Below are 25,710 nucleotides of genomic sequence, written 5' to 3'. Positions count from 1 at the left end.
TTTATTCCCCAGGTAGATTCTTGTAGACTGTGATCAAGTCACCTCTTACCCTTCTCTTTGTTAATAGATTCAGCTCCTTGAGCCTATCACTGTAAGGCAGGTTTTCTTATCCTTTAATCATTCTTGTGGCTCTTCTATGACCCTCTCCGAATTATCAACATCGTTCCTGGATTGTGGGCACCAGAACTGAATACTGTATTCCTGCAATGGCCACAGCAGTGCCAAATATACAGGTAAAATATCCTTTCTACTGCTGCTCATGATTCCTCTCTTTATACATCCCAGATTGCATTACCCTTTTGATCACAGAGTCTCAGTGGGAGCTCATGCCCAACTGATTGTCCACCTCAACCTGGAAATCTGTTTCTGAGTCACTGCTTCTCAGGATATAATCCCCCACCATGTAAACACGATCAGCATTCGTTGTTGCTACATGTAGGTATTTACATTTAGCCATGTTAAAATGCATATTGTTTGCTTGCACCTAGCTTACCAAGCTATCCAGATCACTCTGAATCAGTGACCTGTCGTCCTCCCCCAATTTTTGTATCATCTGCAAAGTTTAACACCTATGATTTTATATTTTTTCCAAGTCATTGATAAAAATGTTAAATACCATAGACCCAAGAACCACTCCCTGCAATGCTAATTTTATACTGTTCTAGCTTTTTAATCAAAATGTTGTGCAGTATCTTACAGAACTCTAAGTATATTTCATCAACACTATTACTTTTCTCAGCCAAACTGGTAATATCATCAAAAAAAGATATCTAGTTAGTTTGACAAGACCATGTTCATTTGCATTAATGACATTACCCTCCTTTAATTCTTTATTGATCAACTCCCATATCAGCCACCCCATTGTCTTGCCTGGGATTGATGTCAGGCTAAAAGGCCTGTAATTAGCCGAGTTATCTCTTTTACACTTTTTATAAATTGACACAACATTAGCTTTCTTCCAGGCTGCTGGAGCTTTCCTAGCACTCCAAGAATTATTGAAAATCAACATTAACGGTCCAGCATGCTCCTTACTCGGCTGTTTTAAAACCCTTGGATGCAAATTACCTGGACCTGCTGATTTTAAACGATCTAACTTACGTAGCTTCTGTTTAACATCCTCCTGATATATTAGTGGAATGGACAGAGTGTTATCATCACCATATGGTGAGACTATATGTTCTGTTTTTCCCAAATACAGAACAGAAATATTTATTGAACACATCTGTTCTTTCTCCATTGTTATTGATATTTTTACCATTTCCAACTAATCATGGACCGTTATCATTGTCAGGATTCTTTTGTTTCTTAATAGATATTAAAAACTCCTTGTTGCCATTCACTCTGCTGGCCATAGATTTCTTATTGTGTACCTTTGCTTCCCTTATCAATTTTCCACAAACTAGAACAATCAAACAGAGATGAAGGCCTCTCCACACAGATCACATACCCCTCTCTGCAGTAGAGGCCCATAGCACAGTGGTGGGGCACTGGGGTCAGCACTAATTCAGACAGAAAAGCATACTCTATTGAGTTTCCCAACAGACTCTCTGCAGCATCATCTGTGCAATGAAGGGTGAGAGTTACCTGAGCACACAACACCAGCAACTTCTCCGTGGGTACAGTTATTATCTCCCCAAGGCCGAGCTCTGCAATCGGAGAGGGCAGCTTCTGTTCCTGTGCAGTTGATGTCGTCCAGCCAGATACGGTCAGATCCTCGCCCAAATCGAGCCCCTCCTGGGGCTGATAACGCTGTCCCACAGCCCAGCTGCCTGCATACGACTCCAGCATCGGTTATGTCCCAGCCGTCATCACACACGGTTCCCCACTGCTGGTTGTGAAGCACCTCGACCCTCCCAGCACAGTGACTCGGGCCATTCACCAGTCGGAGCTGAGCCACTTCTGAGATGCCAGAGTCTGCAAACACCCCAAGGGAATAAACACTCAGGTACGTTCCTGTTCATCTGATCACTAGTGATGCTGGGGGACAACTCTGTACAGCCTCTGCAAAGCCTGTTAGGGGTTCACTCCCTGTCAATTAATCACAGTTAACTCATGTGATTAACTCAAAAAATTAACCATGATTAAAAAAATTAATCAGGCTTAATCACAATTTTAATGGAACTGTTAAACAATAGAATACCAATTAAAATTTATTAAATATTTAACGTTTTTCTATGGTTTCAAATATTTTGATTTCAGTTACAACACAGAATACAGTGTGTACAGTTCTCACTTTATATTATTACAGTTAAAGTTCTTTTATCCTGCATGTTGGAGGAATGGGGGGTGCCGGTAAATGAAAACTGCCAGGTACCTAAGAGGGAGGGAGTTTGGGTGTTGGAGTGGATGCGTGGCTGGGGTTGGGGTGCGGGAGGGAATGTGGAGCACAGACTCTGGGAGGAAGTTTGGGTATGGGGCGCTCGGGGCAGGCAGCTGGGGTGCGGAATGGGGTGCGGGGTGCCAGATCCAGGGGCTACTCACTTCAGGCGGCTCCCAGCAAGCGGCAACTTGTCCGGACTGCTCCTAGGTGGAGGCGCAGCAGGTGGCTTGGCACACTCCCTCCACCCGCAGGCGCCACCCCCGTAGCTCCTATTGGCTGTGGTTGCCAGCCAATAGGAGCTGTGCAGCCAGTCTGTGGGAGGGCAGAACGCCGAGCTGCCTGATGCGCCTCCGGTTAGGAATAGCCAATCCTGGGACAATTCGCCACTTCTGGGGAGCCATGCGAAGTGAGCAGCCCCCGATGTTACACCCTGCACCCTTCCCGCATAATAAGCCCCCTCCCACCCCCAAAGTCCCTCCCAGAGTCGTGCTCCACACCCCCTCCTGCACCCCAACACCCTGCCAGCCCCGCAACAACCGGACTATAAACCAGCATTTCCATGAAGATCAGAAATGCCAATTTATAGAGCTTTCTGGTTGGTGAAGTGCTGGAAAAAACAGCTTTTACTGTATTTTGGATTAGAAATATTTGCACTGTAAAAACGGTAAAAGAAATAGTATTTTGCAATTCACCTCATACAAGTACTGTGGTGCAATCTCTTTATTGTGAAAGTGCAACTTACAAATGTAGATTTTTTTTTGTTACATAACTGCACTCAGGAAAAAAAAAAGGAAAACTTAGAGACTACACATCCTCTCAGTCTTACTTCTTGTTCAGCCAATTGATCAGATAAACAAGTTTTTTTACATTTACGGGAGATAATGCTGCCTGCTTCTTATTTGCAGTGTCACCCGAAAGTGAGAAGAGGCATTCACATGGCACTTTTGTAGGTTGCATTGCAAGGTATTTATGTGTCAGATATGCGAAACATTCACATGCTCCTTCATGCTTCGGCCACCATTCCAGACGACATACTACCATGCTGAAGATGCTCGTTAAAAGCAATGTGTTAATTTAATTTGTGACTGAAATCCTTGGGGGAGAATAGTGTGTCTCCTGCTATGTATTTTACCTGCATTCTGCCATATCTTCCATGTTACAGTAGTCTCAGATGATGACAGTACATGTTATGCATTTGAAGAACACTTTCACTACAGATTTGACAAAACACAAAGAAGGTACCTGTGACTCTCTGTACCTCCGGGAATCACCCAGCACCCCCATGTTCATCCTTATAAAATGCTTGTGTGGTATCCAATGCAAAGTTTGTCATATTGGGTGTCTTCGGAAGGCTCATGACGCATGTTGTTATAGTGATGTTATAGTAATTTCTCTTGCAGTAATGTTATAGTAATGTTATAGGTTATAATTTCATGCATATAGTTATGAGGCTGAAAATGTATACTCATGGCTTAAAACATCCAAGGCAAAAACTCTATAAGAGCAGAGGGGCAGTTCACACCTCATCGAGGCATGTATGGGACAAACCCAGCCAAGCCTCACAGAAACAAAGGGTACCGGCCTAGGCAGCAACAAAAGGATCTGTTGCACTCTCGAGTGAGTCACCCCCCTTCCTTTGGTCAGTTTGGGATTGCGATGAGGTAATGCTCACCTGACTCTGATAAAAGGGAGAAATGTTTGCCATACTCTTCCTCTCTCTTCCATTTACAACTACAGACAACACACCAAGCGACTGAAGCACTGATCAAACGGGAGAGCCTGGCTGAAGAGTAACCAGCTAGCCGGTGTTAAGAAGAATCTTAGTTTGTAAGGGTTCCTAGGGTTTTGTCTGGGACCGATGATATTGGCTAGTGTCATTGGGTTACACAATCCAAAGAGAAGCTTACATGTCAGAGGCTGTGTGTGAAACAGCCCAGGAGTGGGGGTTCTCACAGCAGAGCAAGGTAAGGCTACCTTCCAGAGTCAAGGATTGGAGTGACCTAGCAGATCACCGGTCCAGCTAACACCAGTGGGGAACATCATAGTACCAATGAGAGATTTCTAAAGCTAGCTACAGCACTCGACCCAAGGTTTAAGAATCTGAAGCACCTTTCAAAATCTAAGAGTGATGAGGTGTGGAGCATGCGTTCAGAAGTCTTAAAAGAGCAACATTCCAATGTGGAAACTACAGAACCTGAACCACCAAAAAAGAAAATCAACCTTCTGCTGGTGGCATCTGACTCAGATGATGAAAATGAACATTTGTTGGTCTGCACTACTTTGGATCGTTATCGGGCAGAACCCATCATCAGCATGGACACATGTCCTCTGGAATGGTAGTCCAAGCATGAAGGGACATATGAATTTTTACCACATCTGGCACATAAAGATTCTTTTTTCACCAGCTACAACAGTGCCATGTGAATGCCTGTTCTCACTTTCAGGTAACATTGTAATCAAGAAGCAAGCAGCATTATCTCCTGCAAAGGTAAACAAACTTGTCTGTCTGAGTGACTGTCTGAATGAGATGTAGGACTGATTGGACTTGTAGGATCTAATATTTTACATTGTTTTCTTTTTTATTGCAGTTATTATTTGTAAACCATTCAACATTTGTAAGTTCAACTGTCCTGATAAAGAGATTGCACTACAGTACTTGTATGAGATTAATTGAAAATACTATTTCTTTTGTTCCTTTCTTACTGTGCAAATATTTGTAATAAAAAATAAATATAAAGTGAGCACTGTACAGTTTGTATTCTGTATTGTAATTGAAATAAATATATTTGAAAACGTAGAAAACATCCCAAAAAATTGAAATAAATGGTATTCTGTTATTGTGTAAAGACGTGATTAAATGTGCAATTAATCATGATTAATTTTTTTAATAACTTGACAGCCCTACTCCCCTCTACTACCATGCAGTCACCTGTGGGGTGGAACAGGGTAGATGAGAGACAAGGCACAGAAACTCATAAGCTATGAGGAAGAACCCTGTGTCCAGTCACAGCAGTGGGGGATATTCCAGGTTCAGGGTTACTTAGCTGAGATGTAAATCACCCAGATGACAGGGGTAGGAATCCCACACTTCATAAAGGGATCCCTGATTGGCTGCAAGATCCATTCAACCCCAAATCCCACAAATGGGATCTATGGTTACCCAGCGTCCCATTCTGCTGAAGCGGTACAGGGGGATCAGAGTGATCAGCGACAGGGAGAGTCACTCACGGAGGCACACGTACTGCTCCCTGAAGCGCAGGCCCTAATTGGTGTCCTGGGGCACTGGGGCCAGCACTGACTGCGAGGGGAGAGTGACCCCTGCTGAACCCCCATCTTGCTTCCTGCAGTACAGGCATGTAGAACTGTGTGGGAAAAATGGAGTCAACACTGACACCATGGGAAGAACAACACTTACTGTGACCTCGAACCTTCTCCCTTCAGTACAGGCCCTTAGCACCACGCTGAGGCACTGGGGTCAGCACTGATTCAGACAGGAGAGCTGGGTCTGTGCTGAAAGCTTCCCAGCCCGATCCCTGCACCACCCACAGTGACGTGATGGATGCAAGTTACCTGAGCACACAACACCGGCAGCTTCTCCATGGGTACAGTTATTCACTCCCCAAGACTGCGCCCGGCAATCAGAGAGGGCAGCTTCTGTCCCTGTGCAGTTGACATCATCCAGCCAGATATGGTCTGATCCTCGCCCAAATCGAGCACCTCCTGGGATTGATAACACCGTCCCACAGCCCAGTTGCCTGCACACGACTCCAGCATCCTGTAGGTCCCAGCTATCATCACACACAGTTCCCCACTTCTGGTTGTGAAGCACCTCGACCCTCCCAGCACAGTGACTCCTGCTGTTCACCAGTCGGAGCTGAGCCACTTCTGAGATGCCAGCGTCTGCGAACACCCAAGGGAATAAACACTCAGGGAGTTTCCTGTGCAACTAATCTCTCGTGTCGCTGGGGAATGTAGCGCCTCCTGCCGATGCATCCGACTGGTCTCTGCACAAAGCAACTGCCGGTCAAGAGGTCCTCACCACTGACCAGACTAATCACGTGGCCAATGTTGAAATTCGTCCACTCCCCTCCCAGCCAGCTCTCACCTAGTTAGGCTGTCACCTAATTAGGCAGACTGGACGGCAGTCTGACCTACTGTTCCCATTAGAGCACTTATAAAGATCACCCCCCGCACTGGTGGCAAGAACCTCCTGGGGATCAGATTTACACCCTCACTCCTAGTGCTGGTATTCGCTCCAGTGCGACACTGTGCAGTGCTTTGGGGCAGATGCTGACATTAGCATCTTGGTAACTGGGAGCTGAACACAGTCACCCGTGTCATTAGTGGTTGCCTTAGCCTGACATCAGCATCCAATTTACATGTGTTGGCTCCATCGCTCCCTGAAAACGTCAACCAGAGTCCATCCCCCTGACAACTCCCTGGAGCGCAGTGACGGCTGGCAAGAACCTGCTGCGCACCAGGCTGACAATGGTTCCGACCAGTGCAGAGGCAATGCACACTTCCTACAAGCAGATCGGCCCCCTCCTGAAGCAAACACCTGCCCCTGCGGTTCCTGCTGACTTGCCACGACTGACTTGGCAACATCGTTTTGTGGCAGCCATTGCTGCACCTGTGTCTAGTGCTGCCAGTCCAGTACCAGTCTCAGATGAATGATGGCAGAGCTGGGCTGACAGCTGTGTCCTCACAGAGGGGCAGCAACTCTGGGATGGAGACTGGCGTACTGATGGATTTTCAGAAGCCCTAACTTGTATCTGCCCATTTACAACCTGGGATGCAGAACCTGGGATAGGCTTAATGTGCCCCTCACTGTACTGACCACAGGAATTGCTGCAATGCAGAAATGTGGCTTAGCCTGATCTTCTCAGTGTGCCTGTGGGGCAGCAATACAGACAGTCCCACGTGGTGGAGGAGAGCCCCATTAGAAGACTGGACCTTGAGGATGCACAGTTAGATGGCTGAACTAGCTAGAGGTAAGCAAGGCCGGAATGAGCTCTCCCCTGACAGCTAGTCATAAGATGAGGACAGGAAAAGGCTTCAGGACCAGACTGTATTTAAATGAACACACCAACTCTGCCCGGTATCCAGCACACAGAGCTATGTTGGCTGGTTCTGTGTTACAATTCATTGAAGTATTTGAATGCAGGGGTAGGGAAACTATGGCCTGAGGGCCAGATCCAGCCTGTCAGGGCTTTGGATCCGGTCCATAGGATTGCTACCCCCATGGCGCCACTGGCCCCGCACCACTCCCGGAACCGGCTGGACCACCTCCCTGTGACCCCTGGGGGTGAGTCGGGGGACAGAGGGCTCTGTGTGCTCCCCTCGCCTGTAAGAACTGCCCCCCCAAAACTCCCATTGCCCAGGAATGGGGAATCGCGGCCAATGGGAGAGTCAGGGGAGGTACGTGCAGGCAAGAGCAGCGCGTGGAGCCCTCTGCCCTCCCCCAGGGGCCGCAGGGACGTGGTGCCGGCCACTTCCGGGAGCAGCGCGACGCGGCACAGAACCAGGGCAAGCAGGGAGCCTGCCCTTGTGTGAGCCGCTGACATCCCAGAACCACTCCAGGTAAACAGCTGCCAGCTGGAGCCCGCACCCTGAACCCCCACCTCACTCTGCCTGCACCCCAACACCCTGCTGCACCTAGCATGCCTCCTGCAGTACAACCCCCTTCCCTGAGCCCCCTGCTGCACCCTGCAGCCCTCCTGCACCCCAACCCCTGCCCTCAGCCCCCTGCCAAACCCCACAGCCCACTTGCATCGAACCCCCTTCCCTGAGCCCCATCCCACACCCCGCACCCCTCCTGCACCCCATCTTCCTACTCTAAGCCACCTCCCGCACTCTGCACCCCCTCCTACACGCCAACCCCCTGACCTGAGCCACCCAGATGTGGCCCTCGGGACAAAGAGTTAATGAATGCTCCATTGGCTGTCTTTTTGGTTTAAGTCAGTGGTCCCCAACCTTTCAGTGTGGCAGGCACCAGACGAGTAGCGGCCGAAATGCCACGGTGGAGCATGGCCGCTGGACAAGCAGCTGCCAAAATGCCGCTGAGAAGTGGCAACACCAAGGAGCGTCACCACTGAAATGTCGCCAAGAAGCAGCATCATCAAGAGGCGTCTCCACCAAAATGCCGATGGTGGGGCGCTCCCTTGTCAGTAGGCGGGCACACATAGATGCCCCGCATGGGCCATGGCATCCACGGGCACCGCATTGGGGACCACTGGTTTAAGTGATCACTAGAGCTGAAATCACCTTCTGTGAGACAGTGTTTCTGTCCAGCCTGCTTCAGCACTGAGGTTTCCCACTAAGAGCTGGCAGTCACTGAGAGCTGGGTGGAGGTTCAAGAGAGCGACCTGCAGAGGTCACAGTAAAGAGGCCGGGAACAGCAGAAGGTGAGAGGGAGCAGAGTGGTGAGTGGCTTGCAGTGCAGCTGCCACCAGAGAAAGCACCCAGACAGCAAAGCGAACCAGGTGCTCTCCTCCCTGCCCTCATGGTGGGAGCTGAACTCACACAGGTGCACCTCTGAACTCTGGGTCTTCACTAACCAAGGGCAACCACTGTGAGTGGGGTGCAATGGAGGGAGAAGGGAGGGGCACCATACACAAACTTTTAGTTGCTGGACTCAAGAACCTGAAGCAAAAGACACTGCCCAACATACTCTGGGGTAAGTGTTTTGCTCACGGTTTTATGTTTACAAAATCCTGTTTGTGGCGTTTCCCCAAGTTAATGTCAGGGGCTTCCCTCCTTTCATTAAACATTTCAGAGTGGAAGCCGTGTTAGTCTGTATCAGCAAAAACAATGAGGAGTCCTTGTGGTACCTTAGAGAGTAACAAATTTATTTGAGCATCAGCTTTCGTGGGCTAATACCACTTTATCAGATGCATGGAGTGAAAAATACATTAGGCAGTATATATATTACAGCACATGAAAAAATAGGAGTTGCCTGACCAAGTGGAGGGTCAGTGCTAACGAGGCCAATTCAATCAAGGGGGAAGTGGCCAATTCCCAAGAGTTGAGAAGAAGGTGTGAGTATCAACAGAGAGAAAATTACTTTTTGTAGTGACCCAGCCACTCCCAGTTTTTATTCAGGCCTAATTTGTTGGTGTCCAGTTTGAAAATTAATTCCAGTTCTGTAGTTTCTCATTGAAGTGTTGTTGAAGTTTTTTTGTTGAAGAATGGCCACATTTAAGTCTGTTATTGAGTGTCTAGGGAGATTGAAGTGCTCTCCTACTGGTTTTTGAATGTTATAGGTCTAGATGTATAATTTGTGTCCGTTTATTCTTTTGCGTAGAGACTGTACAGTTTGGCCAATGTACATGGCAGAGGGACATTGCTGGGAATAGGCGACATCCATCCTGATTGAATTGGTCTCATTAGCACTACAAAAACTAATTCTACCTCTGTTGATATTCACCACTTCTTGTCAACTGTTGGTAACTGGCCACTTCCACCTGGATTGAATTGGCCTCGTTATCACTAACCCCCGTGTTAGCCCACGAAAGCTTATGCCCAAATAAATTTCTTAGTCTCTATGGTGCACAAGGGCTCCTCGTTTTTCTCATTATTAAAAAGTTCCTTTTCTTCACTGAGAATCTGTGGTTGCAAGAGGGGAACCTTTCCCTCATAGCAGCACCCTGAGGGTGGTGTGTAATTGTCCGAGGTTACTGGGTGGGTGCTCAAGCTGGATCTGTGTTATATTGCTGGAAAGGAACACCTGATATTGAATCTGGCCCTGGTCCCTTCTGATGCCACCGGCAGAAGGGTTACATAGATATCGACTTGTGACGTACACAAAAGAAGAAGATTCCCCCACTGACCTGCAGCCAGTTCTGTGGTCGGACAGGGCAGCTGAGAAACAGGACAGGTTAATATGTAGGCTGTGTAGGACAGGAAGTGAGGAAGAATTGCATCTCCTGTGTCCAGCTCTAGGGAAAGTTACAACTTCAGGACTAATTCTGTGAAATGAAAATCTGCCAGAACACAGTGCTTAGGAAAGGGAGTCTTGAGAAATTGGCCCTGGATTTTTCATTTGAGTGAGCGGCTGCAGGCTCCATTGACACCAAATGAAACGAATGGAAGCTGCAGTAACCCAGGTCCCCATTGTGCGGCAGAGGAGTCTGCCCCAAAGATAAGTGGACGCCAACTGGCAGAGGGCACAGGGATGCCTAGAGTTATATGGGGATCCCCTGGGAGAGATATATGCACAATAGCTCACCAAAGGTGGCATGTGAGGTCTCTAAAAAGAGCCAGCAGCCCACTCATCGCCCTAATGGGAGCAAGATATTTCTATGGGAGATAGCTGAAGAGAGATATAAAATGTAGAATATGATGCTCCAGAATTGTTATAAATAAATAGAGATATCCTATCTTCTAGAACTGGAAGGGACTTTGAAAGATCATTCAGTCCAGTCCCATCCCCTACCTTCACTAGCAGTACCAAGTACTGATTTTGGCCTTTGATCCCTAAGTGGTCCCCCTCAAAGATTGAACTCACAACTCTAGGGTTAGTAGAGCAATGCTCAAACCACTGAGATATCCCTCCCCTACAAGTGAAAAATATCACCTTCGGCTGAGTCAATCAGCACATAGAACAAAGCACAGCCATGGAGACAGGCTATATTCACTGTCTGGGCCCAGTAGGGGTCTCAGAATTTACAAAGACCAAGGACCCTCAGCACAAGTCTCCAAAGAGAGACCACTTCTGGGAAGAGACAATGGTCTGTACCGACAAAGAAACAGAAAAGGGGACAAGAGCTCGCTTTCACCCAGAAGGCAGCTGATAGTGTTTGTCTCAGGAACAGGCGATCACAGCCAAGTCTGGAGTAAAACCCTGGAAGTACCTTGGGGTGAGTGTTGTTCTACCAGACAGAAAAGTATCTTGTTCAATGATTCTAGCCTCTAGTTAACGTGGTATGATTTTACTGGCCATGGAACCATTTCTTTCCAACCCTTCTCCTTGGTACCCCTCAAATCTCTACATTCTGTGAAATCACTTGTCGTTGATGTGACTATAACGGGATCTAGAGCTGTGTGCTGATTAGAGAAGAGTTGGGAGGTGGAGCTGGTCACCTTGGGATCATGGTCCTTTGGGAGCAGTAGATCTGTGACTGCTATGAATGCCCAGCGAGACAGGGACTGGGTGGTACAGGGGGACGTTCAGAGGATTGAGGGGTGAAGTGTGCCTATTGCCAACCTGGAAAGAGGTCACCTCCCTCCCCAAGGCCTAGAGGGCATGGCTTGTGTGGCCTGTGGCTGAGCGAGTCAGGGAGCTGTCCCCCAGTGGGCACAGACAAGGCTTCCACATGCTAGGGGCCCATGGTACTGCACTGGGGCATTAGGGCCAGCACAACAGCAAATGGAGAAAGCGCCCTACTGACACCCCCCTACCTGCAGCACAGGACCCCTAGCACTGCACTAGGGTAGTGGGGCCGGCACTGACATCAAAGGGAGAGTGTGAGCGTCCCCTACTGAGCCCTCACACCTCTCCCTGTAGCATAGGCCTATAGAACCGCACAGGGGAATTAGGGACAGCACAGACTGAGAGGAGAGCCTCCCTAGTGGAACCATCATATTGCAACCTAAAGCACAGACCCCAAGCACCATGCTTGGGTCAGAACTGGCTTTGAGGGGACAATGCCCCGTAAGGAGCTTACAACCCTCCACCCTACAACAGGCAGGGTGGTAGATGAAGGTTACCTGAGCACACAACACCGGCATCTTCTCCGTGGGTACAGTTATTCTCTCCCCAAGGCTGAACCCTGCAATCGGAGAGGGCAACTTCTGTCCCTGTGCAGTTGATGTCAACCAGCCAGATACGGTCAGATCCTTGCCCAAATCGAGCCCCTCCTGGGGCTGATAACGCCGTCCCACAGCCCAGCTGCCTGCACACAACTCTGGCATCCTGTAAGTCCCAGCTGTCATCACACACAGTTCCCCACTTTTGGTTGTGAAGCATCTCGACCCTCCCAGCGCAGCGACTTGGACCATTCACCAGTTGGAGCTGAGCCACTTCTGAGATGCCAGAGTCTGCAAACATCCAAGGGAATAAACACTAAAGGAGGTTCCTGTGCATCCGAGCACTAGTGTTGCTGTGGAAAAAATGGTTACCTACCTCCCGTATCTGTTGTTCTTCGAGATGTGTTGCTCATGTCCATTCTAAAAGATTTTTTCCCCTAGCAGTACCAGTCGGATGGGCTGTGGAGACCCCTGGAGTGGCACATTCATGGCGGTGTATATAGGTACCTGCCGACCCGCTGCCTGCTCAGTTCCTTCTTGCCGGAATACTCCAACAGAGGGGAGGCAGGTGGCATTTGGAATGGACATGAGCAACACATCTCAAAGAACAACAGTTACGAGAGGTAAGTAACCGTTTTTCTTCTTCAAGTGATTGCTCATGTGCATTCCAATAGGTGACTCCCAAGCAGTTTCCCTGGGGGAGGGGTTGGAATTCACCTATTTGAGGAATGCAGGATTGCCCTGCCAAAGGCTACATCGTCCCTTGCCTGTTGGGTCATGGCGTAGTGTGACGTGATGGTGTGGATAGAGGACCACGCTGCTGCCTTGCATATTTCCTGGATAGGGACCTGTGCTAGGAATGCTGAGGACAACGCCTGCACTCTTGTGGAGTGCACCACCTGCAGCCACATTCTTCAACTCCTTGTAATGGCGGTGGCCATAGTCCAAGCTGCCGAGTCTTCCGCGTCTAACATAGCCTGGAGGGAGGTTCTCAAGACCACTTTACCCTCCTCGAGAAGAACGCTAAACTTCTTGCATGAGTCAGCCAGAAGCAACTCCTGGAATTTTGCCAAAGAGTTCCAGGAATTGAAAGCGGCTGAGGACCGCTTGCTGGTTGGCCACTTGAAGCTGGAGCCCCCCGGTCGAGTAGACCTTTCAGCCGAAAAGGTCCAGCTTCTTAGTGTCCCGTAACTTTGGGGTGGGACCTGGCTGCACCTGTCGCTCCTTATGATTTGCCGCATTGACTACCAGTTGGGGGTGGGTGAAAGGGTGTTCGTACCCTTTCTGCGGTAAAAAATAGCTTCTCTCCACCCCTATAGTGGTGGGTGGTATTGAGGCTTTAGTTTGCCACAGCACCCTAGGAGTGTTCTGGATCGTTCTTATCAGGGGCAAGGCCACCATAGAGGATGTCCACCATCGGGTCCCACTCCTCCGTGACCTCTTCTAGCTGGAGATTCAGGTTTAGGGACACCCTCCTAAGAATGTCCTGGTGTCCCCAAGTGTCCAACACCAAAGGGTGATGGTGGTGTCTGCCACTGCCTCATCCAGTAAGGAGAAGGAGAAGGCCTGTGGGACTGGGTCTTCTTGCCCTACTAGCTCTCTGGAGGCTTTGTCAGGTGCCTTTTTCTCCCCCTCCCCCATGACTGGACATGGCTGCAGTACAACTAGTGGCACTGGTTTGGGTGCTGTGCCTGAGTATGACGGCCCAGAGTCCCTGTCTCATTCGGGGTCCTCAGCAGCCCTGGGTGTGTGGTGAGCCACCGACGTTTCTCGGGGGTGTACGGGAGTTGTTACCCCACTCCTGCCTGAAGGAAATAAAGGAGCCTTGGAGAGGGCTGCAGCGGAGAAAGCTGGGCTGATTGGGAAAGCAGCCACAGCTGTGGTCAGTTTAATCAGGGCCCAGATGGACTTATAAGAAGGCTGGGGCCAGAAGCAGAAGAGAGACACACTTTCTCTAGCCTCAGAGAGAGAAGGACCTGACTGCCTGGGAAGCTGAGAAGAGTATCTAGGGTGAAGAAGCACCGGGGAAGGGCAGAGGGAGCTGGGGAGCTCCAGCCTAGCAAAGTCCCAGGCTGCAGGCCAAGCTAAGGGCTCACAAAAAGGTACTGGGGCTGCAGAGGGGTATCCCAGATAAAGGCAGAGGCAGCAGGTCTAACCCCCCTTGCCGATGATGAGTGGTTTACAGACTGCGGTCTGCCCCAGAGAATAGGGGCTAGATGATGACTGGCAGTAGCCAATGAGTCAAGGTGGGGACAGCGGGTTCGGGGTTCCCCTGGGAGGGGAGACCCAGAGTGAGGGGGCACTGAGGTGGGCAGAACCCCTGGGCAAAGGGCACCGGGATCCAGGAGGGACACGGGGGCCAGCGGCAGGAGAGACCTGAGCCAGCAGAGGGCGCTAAAGAGCTGGAAAAGAGCTAATTCCCTGGAAAACCAGCAGGCGGCGCCGCACCGGTGAGACGTCACCCCGCCACAGGGACAGAACGGGGTGCAAATGCCACCAATGCGGCCCTGGAGCCCTGACCCTGAGTCTGATGATAGGTCGAAGGAGTGCAAAAGGGCCATTGTACTGGGCCTTGCCATTGGAGGGGCCAGGAGACTGCCAGTGCCGATGAGTCCACATCTCTGCAGTGCCAGGACTGGGGCTGGGAGCAGGAGCAGTACTGGCTGCTTTGAGAGACAGAAGACTCAGCGTCTGACTCAGATGAGTACTCTGTGCCTGACCACAGGAGGGCGGAGCCCCACAGTGTCGTGGAGCAGCACCAAGGTGATGGTGAGCGGTGCCATAACATCATGGGCTTGCCGTAATGATGAACTAGGGGCAATGCCACCATCGGTGCCACAAAGGGTGCTGGAGCCATATGCGGCGCTGCCATAGATGCTGCAGCCGGTGCCATCATCGGTGCCACTTATGGTGCCTGAGCTTGCGGTGCCGGAGCTCACACCTGCGAGGCGAGGGTCTGCGCCATAATGGCAGTAAGGTCCCACGCTGCCTCATAGGTGTCCGGTGTGGAGGGGAGTCCACCAGCACCGTACTAGATGGGCCTCCAGTTGGGGCTGGAGTCAACAGTAACGGGCCTTCAGATCCAGACCGTGGGTTTCCTGCTGCAAGACGCACTCTGCTGGAATCCCCTCGCGGATTTTTGATGGAGGAACGAACCCTGTCCGCCTTCTTTTTCTTATGCAGCACCGGGTACTGTGAGCAGTGCCGCCGGGTAGCACTGGCCTTACGAGCAGGGCAGCAGTGTCCGTGCTCCTTGGAGTAGTCCTTTCCTGGTGCTGGGACATCCCGCATCAAGGCCGGAAGGCTGTGCACCGATGATGCCGGTGCCATTTCCTGTGCTGGCTGGGTGCGGAGAGCTGACTCCATCAGAAGTAGCTTTTAATGATAGTCCCTCTCTCTTAGTCCTGGATCTAAAACTCCAGCAAATTGGGCACTTGTCTGTCTGATACCGTCTCCTAGGCACTTGAGACAAGGAATGTGCGGATTGCATGTGGGCATAGGTTTCGCACACCTCTCGCACACCTTAAACTCCTGTGACCGAGGCATGCCCAGGTGCCTGGGGAAACTGGGGTGTGGAGAAAGCCCCCCAAAGTAAGCCCAACTTACTAGAAACTACTACATAACTAACTATTAACTATCTACAACTAAGAAAAGGGAACCATTAGGTAGGCACTTGCGAATGCAAGAGACTCAGCTGCTCTAATGACCATCACTGGCAGTAAGAAGGAACTGAGCAGGCAGCGGGTCGGCAGGGACCTATATACACCTCCATGAAGGCGCCACTCCAGGGGTCTCCACGGCCGACCCGATGGGTACCGCTGGGAAAAACCTTCTGATGATCATGCACATGGCGCGTACACACCTATTGGAATGCACATGAGCAATCACTCAAAGAAGGACATAGTGCCTCCCACTGACAGGTCTGAACAGCCTCTGCAACAGCCTGTTAGTGGTTCACTCCCTGTCAATTAATCACAGTTAACTAAAAAAAAAATCAACAGAGGGTCCTGTGGCACCTTTGGCTTGGTCTACACTACCCCCCTAATTCGAACTAAGGTACGCAACTTCAGCTACGTGAATAACGTAGCTGAAGTTCGAACTTACCTTGGTCCACACTCGGCAGGCAGGCTCCCCCGTCGACTCCGCGGTACTCCTCTCGGCGAGCTGGAGTACCGCAGTCGACGGCGAGCACTTCCGGGTTCGACTTATCGCGTCCAGACTAGACGCGATAAGTCGAACCCAGAAGTTCGATTTCCAGCCGTCGAACTTGCGGGTAAGTGTAGCCAAGGCCTTAGGCTTGGTCTACACTACCCCCCTAATTCGAACTAAGGTACGCAACTTCAGCTACGTGAATAACGTAGCTGAAGTTCGAAGTACCTTAGTTCGAATTAGTTCGAACTTACCTTGGTCCACACTCGGCAGGCAGGCTCCCCCGTCGACCCAGAAGTTCGATTTCCAGCCGTCGAACTTGCGGGTAAGTGTAGCCAAGGCCTTAGAGACTAACAGAAGTACTGGGAGCATAAGCTTTCGTGGGTAAGAACCTCACTTCTTCAGATGCCGAAGAAGGCATCTGAAGAAGTGAGGTTCTTACCCACGAAAGCTTATGCTCCCAGTACTTCTGTTAGTCTCAAAGGTGCCACAGGACCCTCTGTTGTTTTTTTAAAAAAAAATAATGATTAAAAAAATTAATCACGATTAATCGCAGTTTTAATCACACTGTGAAATAGAATATCAAATTAAATTTATTAAATATTTTGCATGCTTTTCTATATTTTCAAATATATTGATTTTAGTTACAACACAGAATACAATGTGTACAGTTTTCACTTGATATTATTACACTTTAAGTTGTTTTATCTGGTATGTTGGGGGAATGGGGGATGGCGGTAAACGAAAAATGATAGTTAACTAAGGGGGAGGAAGTTTGGGTGCAGGAGGGGGCTCAGGGTAGGCAGTTGGGGCGCGGTAACAGGTGCAGGGTGCTGGATCCAGGGTGACCTCAGGCAGTTCCCCGGAAGCAGCAACTAGTCCCAGCTGATCCTAGGTGCAGGCATGGCAGGCGGGTTGGCGCACTCCTTCCACTGGCAGGCACTGCCCCCGCAGCTCCCATTGCCCGTGGTTCCCAACCAATGGGAGCTGTGCAGCTGGCACAGGGGGCAGGCAGAATAGAGAGCCACCTGACGAGCCTCCACTTAGGAGTAGCCAGAGCCTGGGACAGGTCTCCGCTTACGGGGAGCCATTCAAGGTGAGAGGCCCCTGGATCTTACACCCAGCACCTTCTACCACATACCAAGACCCCTCCCACACCTCAAGTCTCTCCCAGAGCCCGCGCTTCAAACCCCCTTCTGTGCCCCAGCACCCTGCCAGCCACAGATTATAAATGGGCATTTCAATGAAGATCCGAAATGCCAATTTATAGAGCTTTCCTGTTGGTGAAGTGCTGAAAAAAAACCAGTTTTTACTATATTTTGGATTAGAAATATTTTCACTGTAAAAATGGTAAAAGGAATAGTATTTTGCAGTTCACCTCATACAAGTTCTGTGGTGCAATCTCTTTATTGTGAAAGTGCAACTTACAAATGTTGATTTTTTTTGTTACATAACTACACTCAAAAAAACCCCAACAATGGAAAACTTAGAGCCTACACATCCTCTCAATCTTACTTCTCATTCAGCGAATCCCTCAGTCAAACAAGTTTACATTTACGGAAGATTATGCTGCCTGTTTCTTATTTGCAATGTCACCCAAAAGTGAGAAGAGGCATTCGCATGGCACTTTTGTAGGTGGCTTTTCAAGGTATTTACATGCCAGGTATGCTAAACATTCACATGCCCCTACATGCTTCGGCCACCATTCCAGATGACATGCTACCATGCTGGTGATGCTCGTTAAAAAAAGCAATGCGTTAATTTAATTGTGACTGAAATCCTTGAGAGAGAATTCTGTATCTCCTGCTATGTATTTTACCTGCATTCTGCCATATCTTTCACGTTACAGTAGTCTCGGAGGATGACTCAGAAAATGTTGTTCATTTTAAGAACACTTTCACTGCAAATTTCACAAAAGGTAAAGAAGGCACCTGTGACCCTCTGTACCTCGGGAAATCACCCAGCACCCCTATGTTCATCCTTATAAAATGATTGTGTGGTATCCAATACAAAGTTTGTCATGTTGTGTGTCTTCAGGAAGCTCATGATGCACTGAGCTTTGTTGTTATAGTGATGTTATAGTAATTGTTGTTGCAGTAATGTTATAATAATGTTACAGGTTATAATTTCATGTATATAGTTATGAGGCTGAAAATGTATCCTCATGGTTTAACATAAGCCCAGGGAAAAACTCTCTAAGAGCAGAAGGATAGTTCACACCTCATCAAGGCATTTATGGGACAAACCCAACCCAGCCTCACAGGAACTAAGAATGCTGGCTTAGGCAGCAACAAAAGGATCTGTTGCACTTTCCAGTGAGTCACCCCCCTTCCCTTGGTCAGTTTGGGACTGCGGTGAGGTACTGCTCACCTGATCCTGAAGAGGGTGGGGCAAAGAAAAGAGGGAAGAAAGAACATAATAAAAGAGAGAAATGTTTGCCAAGCTCTTCCTCTCTTTTCCACCTACATCTAAAGACACCACACCAAGCGACTGAAGCGCTGATCAAAGGGGAGAGCCTGTCTGAAGAGCAACCAGCACGCCCGTCGTAAGAAGTATCTAAGTTTGAAAGGGCATTAAAAGTGTTAAGATCAGCTTAGAATGTGTTTTGCTTTTATTTCATTTGACAAAATCCGACTTGTTATGCTTTGACTTATAATCACTTAAAATCTATCTTCATAGTTAATAACTCAGTTTGTTTCTTCTACCTGAAGCAGTGTGATTGGTTTGAAGCATGTCAGAGACTCCCCTTGGGATAACAGGCCTGGTACATATCAATTTCTTTGTTAAATTGATGAATTTATATAAGCTTGCAGCATCCAGCGGGGATTACTGGACACTGCAAAACAGAAGTTCTTAGGGTTGTGTCTGGGACCGGCGATATTGGCTAGTGTCATTTGGTTGTACAATCCAAGGAGCAGCTTACATGTCAGAGGCTGTGTATGAACAGCCTGGGAGTGGGGGTTCTCACAGCAGAGCAGGGTAAGGCTGGCTCCCAGAGTCAAGGATTGGAGTGACCTAGCAGATTACCAGTCCAGATAACACCAGAGGGGAACATTACAGTACCAATTGGAAATTTCTAAAGCTAGCTACAGCACTCGACCCAAGATTTAAGAATCTGAAATGCCTTCCAAAATCAGAGAGGGATGAGGTGTGGAGCATGTTTTCAGAAGTCTTAAAAGAGCAAAACTCCAATGCAGAAACTACAGAACCTGAACCACCAAAAAAGAAAATCATCCTTCTGTTGGTGGCATCTGACTCAGGGTATGTCTGTACTTACCCGCTGGTTCGGCAGCAAGTAATCGATCTTCTGGGATCGATTTATCACATCTTGTCTAGACGTGATAAATCGATCCCAGAAGTGCTCACCCTCGACGCCGGTAATTCTGCTCCGCGAGAGGAGTAGGCGGAGTCGACGGGGGAGCCTGCCTGCCGTGTGTGGACCCGCGGTAAGTACCTTTACGTTTAAACTAAGATACTTTGCCTTCAGCTACGTTATTCACGTAGCTGAAGTTGCGTATCTTAGTTCGAACTGGGGGCTTAGTGTGGACCAGCCCTCAGATGATGAAAATGAACATTTGTCGGTCTGCACTGGTTTGGATCGTTATTGAGCAGAACCCATCATCAGCATGGACGTATTTTCTCTGGAATGGTAGTTGAAGAATGAAGGGACATATGAATATTTAGCGCATTTGGCATATAAATATTTTGCTACACCAGCTTAAACAGTGCCATGTGATTTCCTGTTCTCACTTTCCGGTAACATTGTTTACCTTTGCAGGAGATAATGGTGCTTTCATCTTGTTTACAAACTTGTTTGTCTGAGTGACTGTATGAATAAGCTGTAGGATTGAGTGGACTTGTATATTCTAAAATTTTACATTGTTTTATTTTTGATTGCAGTTATTACTTGTAAATCATTCAACATTTGTAAGTTCAACATTCCTGATAAAGAGATTGCACTAGAGTACTTGTAGGAGGTGAACTGAAAATACCATTTCTTCTGTTTCTTTTTTATAGTGCAAATATTTGTACTTAAAAATAAATATGAAGTGAGCACTGTACAGTTTTAATTCTCTTTTCTAATTGAAATCAATATATTTGAAAATGTAGAAAAGATCCCCAAAAATGAAATAAATTGTATTCTATTATTGTGTAAAGGTGCTATAAATTATGCACTTAATCATGATTAATTGTTTATCTCCCAATTAATCACGATTATCTTTTTAATAACTTCACAGCCCTCCTCCCCACCACTACCAGGCAGCCATCTGTGGTGTGGAACAAGGTAGATGAGAGACAGGACACAGAAACTCATGAGCTGTGTAACAGAGGAAGTGAGGAAGAACCCTGTCTCCAGTCATAGCAGTAGGGCATATTTCAGGTTCAGGGGTAATTAGCTGAGATGGAAATCACCCGGAGTGATGGGGATATGAACCCCACACTTCATAAAGGGATTCCTGAGTGGCTGCAGGATCCATTCAACCCCAAATCCAACAAATGGGATCTACGGTTACCCAGCGTCCCATTGTGCTCTAGCAGGGCAGGGGGATCAGAGCGATCAGCGACGGGGCACACAGAGGCACACGTACTGCTCCCTGCAGCGCAGGCTCTAAGTGCTGTGGTGGGACACTGGGGCCAGCACTGACTTCGATGGGAGAGTGCCCCCTACTGAGCCCCCATCCTGCTCCCTGCACCACAGACACATAGAACTGTGTGGGGGAAATGGAGTTAGCGCTGACACCATGGGAAGAACGACACTTACTGTGACCTCGAGGGCTCCCCTGTAGTACAGGCCCTTAGCACCATGCTGGGGCCCTGGGGTCAGCACTGCCTCAGACAGGAGAGCTGGATCTGTGCTGAAAGATTCCCAGCCCGATCCCTGCACCACCCACAGTCACATGTTGCACTGAAACATGCATGGTGGTAGATGAAGATTACCTGAGCACACAACACCGGCATCTTCTCCGTGGGTACAGTTACTGTCACCCCACGGCCAAGCCCTGCAATCAGAGAGGGCAGCTTCTGTCCCTGTGCAGTTGACGTAATCCAGCCATATAGGATCAGATCCTTGCCCAAATCGAGCCCCTCGTGGGGCTGATAACGCCGTCCCACAGCCCAGCTGCCTGCATATGACTCCAGCATCCTGTAAGTCCCAGCCGTCATCACACACGGTTCCCCACTGACGGTTGTGAAGCACCTCGACTCTCCCAGCGCAGCGACTCCTGCTGTTCACCAGTCGGATCTGAGCCACTTCTGAAATGCCAGCGTCTACAAACACCGAAGGGAATAAACAATCAGGGAGGTTGCTGTGCAACTGATCTCTAGTGTCACTGGGGAATGTAGCGCCTCCCGCCGACGGATCTGACAGGTCTCTGCACACAGCAACTGCCTGTGAAGGGCTCCCCACCACTGGCCACGCTAATCACTTGGGCAATGTTGAAGTTTGTCCACTCCCCTCCCATCCAGCTGGTCAGCTAATCAGGAAGACTGGACTTCAGTCTATCCTACTCTCCCCCTAGGGCACTTAAAAAGATCACCCCCCGCACTGCTGGCAGGAACCTCCTGGGGAGCACATTTACACCCTCACTCCTTGCGCTGGTATTCGCTCCAGTGCGATACTGTGCAGTGCTGTGGGGCAGACGCTGGCATAAGCATCTTGGTGATTGGGAGCTGAACACAGTCACCTGTGTCATTAGTTGTTGCCTTAGCCTGACATCAGCATTGAATTTACATGTGCTGGCTCCATAGCTCCCTGAAAACGTCACCCAGAGTCCATCCCACTTAGAACTGCCTGGAGCGCAGGGACGCCCGGCAGGAACCTGCTGCACACCAGGCTGACAATGGTTCCGACCAGGGCAGAGGCAATGCACACTTCCTGCAAGCAGATCGGCCCCATTCTGGAGCAAACACCTGCCCCTGCGGTTCCTGCTGACTTGCCACATGTTACAGGTTCAGGGGTAATTAGCCGAGATGTAAATCACCTGGAGTGAAGGGGATAGGAACCCCACACTTCATAAACAGATCCTAGCCCTATTGTGCTGTAGTGGGGCAGGGGGATCAGAGCAATAAGCGACGGGAAAGGTCTCTCACAGAGGCACACGTACTGTTCCCTGCAGCGCAGGCCCTAAGTGCTGTGCTGGGGCACTGGGACCAGCACTGACTTTGAGGGGAGAGTGACCCCTACTGAGCCCCCATCCTGCTCCCTGCAGCACAGGCATGTAGAACTATATGGGGAAAATGGGGATACCATGGGAAGAGCGACAGTTACTGTGACCCTGAAACAGCTCCTTACAGTACAGGCCCTTAGCACCATTCTGGGGCACTGGGGTCAGTGCAGACTCAGACAGGAGAGCTGTGTCTCTGCCGAAAGCTTCCCAGCCTGATCCCTGCACAATACACAGTGACGTGAAGGATGCAAGTTACCTGAGCACACAACACCGGCATCTTCTCCGTGGGTACAGTTATTGTCTCCCCAAGGCCGAGCCCTGCAATCAGAGAGGGCAACTTCTGTCCCTGTGCAGTTGACGTCATCCAGCCAGATACGGTCTGACCCTCTCCCAAATCGAGCCCCTCCTGGGGCTGATAACGCCGTCCCACAGCCCAGCTGCCTGCATACAACTCCGGCATCCTGTAAGTCCCAGCTGTCATCACACACGGTTCCCCACTGCTGGTTGTGAAGCATCTCAACCCTCCCAGCGCAGTGACTTGGACCATTCACCAGTCGGAGATGAGCCACTTCTGAGATGCCAGCATCTGCAAACATCCAAGGGATAAACACTCAGGGAGGTTCCTGTGCATCTGATCTCTTGTGTCGCTGAGGAACGTAGCGCCTGTCGAGTCTCTGCACACAGCAACTACCTGTCAGGGTCTCTCCACCACTGACCAGGCTAATCATTTGGGCAATGTTGAAGTTTGTCCCCTCCCCTCCTAGCCAGCTGTCACCTAGATAAGCTGTCACCTAGTTAGGCAGACTGGACGGCAGTCTGACCTACTGCTCCCACTAGAGCACTTAGACAGATCACCCCCCGCACTGCTGGCAGGAACCTCCTGGGGAGCAGATTTACACCCTCACTCCTGGCGCTGGTATTCGCTCCAGTGTGATACTGTGCAGTGCTGTGGGGCAGACGCTGGGATACGCATCTTGGTGATTGTGAGCTGAACACAATCACCCATGTCATTAGTGGTTGCCTTATCCTGACATCAGCATCGAATTCCATCGCTCCCTGAAAACCTCACCCAGAGTCCATCCCCCCTAGAACTGCCTGTGCAGAGGCACTCCACACTTTCTACAAGCAGATCGACCTCCTCCTGATGCAAACACCTGCCCCTGTGGTTCCTCCTGACTTGCCATGACTGACTTAGTAACATCGTTTTGTGGCAGCCATTGCTGCACTTGTGTCTAGTGCTGCCAGCCCAGAACCAGTCTCAGATGAATGATGGCAGAGCTGGGCTGACAGCTGTGTCGTCACAGAGGGGCAGCAACTCTGGGATAGAGAGACTGGCGTGCTGATGGATTTTCAGAAGCCCTAACTTGTATCTGCCCATTTTCAACCTGGGACGCAGATCCTGGGCTAGGCTTAATTGGCCACTGATTGGACTGGCCAGAGGCACTGCGGCAATGCAGAAACATGGCTTAGCCTGATCTTCTCAGTTTGCCTGTGGGACAGCAATACAGACAGTCACACGTGGTGGAGGAGAGCTCCGTTAGAAGACTGGACCTTGAGGATGCACAGTCAGATGAACATATACACAGTCAGGTGGCTGAACAAGCTAGAGCAGGGGTGGGCAAACTACGGCCCATGGGCTGGATCCGGCCTGTCAGGGCTTTGGATCCAGCCCATGGGATTGCCACCCCCGTGGCGCCACTGGCTTCGCACCACTCCCAGAAGTGGCCAGCACCATGTCCCTGTGACCCCTGAGGGTGAGGTGGGTGATAGAGGGCTCAAAGTGCTGCCCTCGCCTGTAGGCACTTCCCCCCACAGCTCCTATTGGCCAGGAACAGGGAATCACGGCCAATGGGAGAGTCAGGGGAGGTACACGCAGGCGAGGGCAGCGTTTGGAGCCCTCTGCCATCCCCCAGGGGCCACAGGGACATAGTGCCATGCACTTCCAGGAGCAGTGCAATGCAGTGCAGAGCCAGAGCAAGCAGGCTCCCTAGCTCTGGTGCACGCCGCAGACACCCCAGAGCCACTCCAGGTAAGCATCCCCCAGCCGGAGCCCGCACCTTGAACCCCCACCTCACGCTGCCTGCACCCCAAACCCCTGCCACACCTCGCACCCATCTTGCACCCCAACCCACTTCCCTGAGCACCCTGTAGCACCTCATGAATCATAGAATATCAGGGTTGGAAGGGACCTCAGGAGGTCATCTAGTCCAACCTGATGATTTAGCTGGGAATTTGTCCTGCTTTGAGCAGGGGGTTGGACTAGATGACCTCTTGAGGTCCCTTCCAACCTGATATTCTATGATTCTATCATTCTAACCTCCTGCTCAAAGCAGGAGCAATTCCCAACTAAATAATTCCAGCCAGGGCTTTCTCGAGCCTGACCTTAAAAACTTCTAAGGAACGAGGTTCCACCACCTCCCTAGGTAACCCATTCCAGTGCTTCACCACCCTCCTAGTGAAATAGTGTTTCCTAATATCCAACCTAAACCTCCCCCACTGCAACTTGAAACCATTACTCCTTCTTCTGTCATCTGGTACCACTGAGAACAGTCAAGATCCATCCTCTTTGGAACAACCTTTCAGGAAGTTGAAAGCAGCTATCAAATCCCCCTTCATTCTTCTCTTCTGGAGACTAAACAATTCCAATTCCCTCAGCCTCTCCTCATAAGTCATGTGCTCCAGACCCCTAATCATTTTTGTTGCGCTCCGCTGGACTCTTTCCAACTTTTCCACATCCTTCTTGTAGTGTGGGGCCCAAAACTGGACACAGTACTCCAGATGAGGCCTCACCAATGTTGAATAGAGGGGAACAATCACATCCCGCGATCTGCTGGCAATGCCCCTACTTATACAGCCCAAAATGCCATTAGCCTTCCTGGCAACAAGGGCACACTGTTGACTCATATCCAGCTTCTCGTCCACTGTAATCCCTAGGTCCTTTTCTGCAGATTCGGTCTCTAGTCTGTAACAGTGTATGGGATTCTTCCATCCTAAGTGCAGGACTCTGCACTTGTCCTTATTAAACCTCATCGGGTATCTTTTCGCACAATCCTCTAATTTGTCTGTGTCCCTCTGTATCCTATCCCTACCCTCCAGCGTATCTACCACTCCTCCCAGTTTAGTGTCATCTGCAAACTTGCTGAGAATGCAGTCCACGCCATCCTCCAGATCATTAATGAAGATATTGAACAAAACCGACCCCAGGACCGACCCTTGGGGCACTCCGCTTGAAACCGACTGCCAACTAGACATGGAGCCGTTGATCACTACCCGTTGAGCCCGACAATCTAGACAGCTTTCTATCCACCTTATAGTTCATTCATCCAG

The 25,710-nt window shown here is 49.7% G+C and overlaps 1 protein-coding gene across 1 annotated transcript in view; it reads right to left on the bottom strand.

The window, feature by feature from the left end:
• LOC122173729 (deleted in malignant brain tumors 1 protein-like) overlaps window positions 1–25,710 on the bottom strand; it is a 142,568-nt gene that overhangs the window by 20,776 nt on the left and 96,082 nt on the right. The window contains exons 14-18 of the mRNA XM_065570733.1: window positions 22,640–22,969; window positions 21,155–21,484; window positions 12,029–12,358; window positions 5,891–6,220; window positions 1,585–1,914 (exon numbers count right to left, since the gene is read on the bottom strand). Of these exons, the coding sequence (XP_065426805.1) occupies window positions 1,585–1,914; window positions 5,891–6,220; window positions 12,029–12,358; window positions 21,155–21,484; window positions 22,640–22,969 (1,650 nt within the window). The remainder of the gene's footprint in view (window positions 1–1,584; window positions 1,915–5,890; window positions 6,221–12,028; window positions 12,359–21,154; window positions 21,485–22,639; window positions 22,970–25,710) is intronic.

This window comes from Chrysemys picta, chromosome 17 (genome assembly GCF_011386835.1).
Source record: "Chrysemys picta bellii isolate R12L10 chromosome 17, ASM1138683v2, whole genome shotgun sequence".
Classification (NCBI taxonomy): Eukaryota; Metazoa; Chordata; order Testudines; family Emydidae; genus Chrysemys; species Chrysemys picta.
This window is presented reverse-complemented; position numbering and strand designations above follow the sequence as displayed.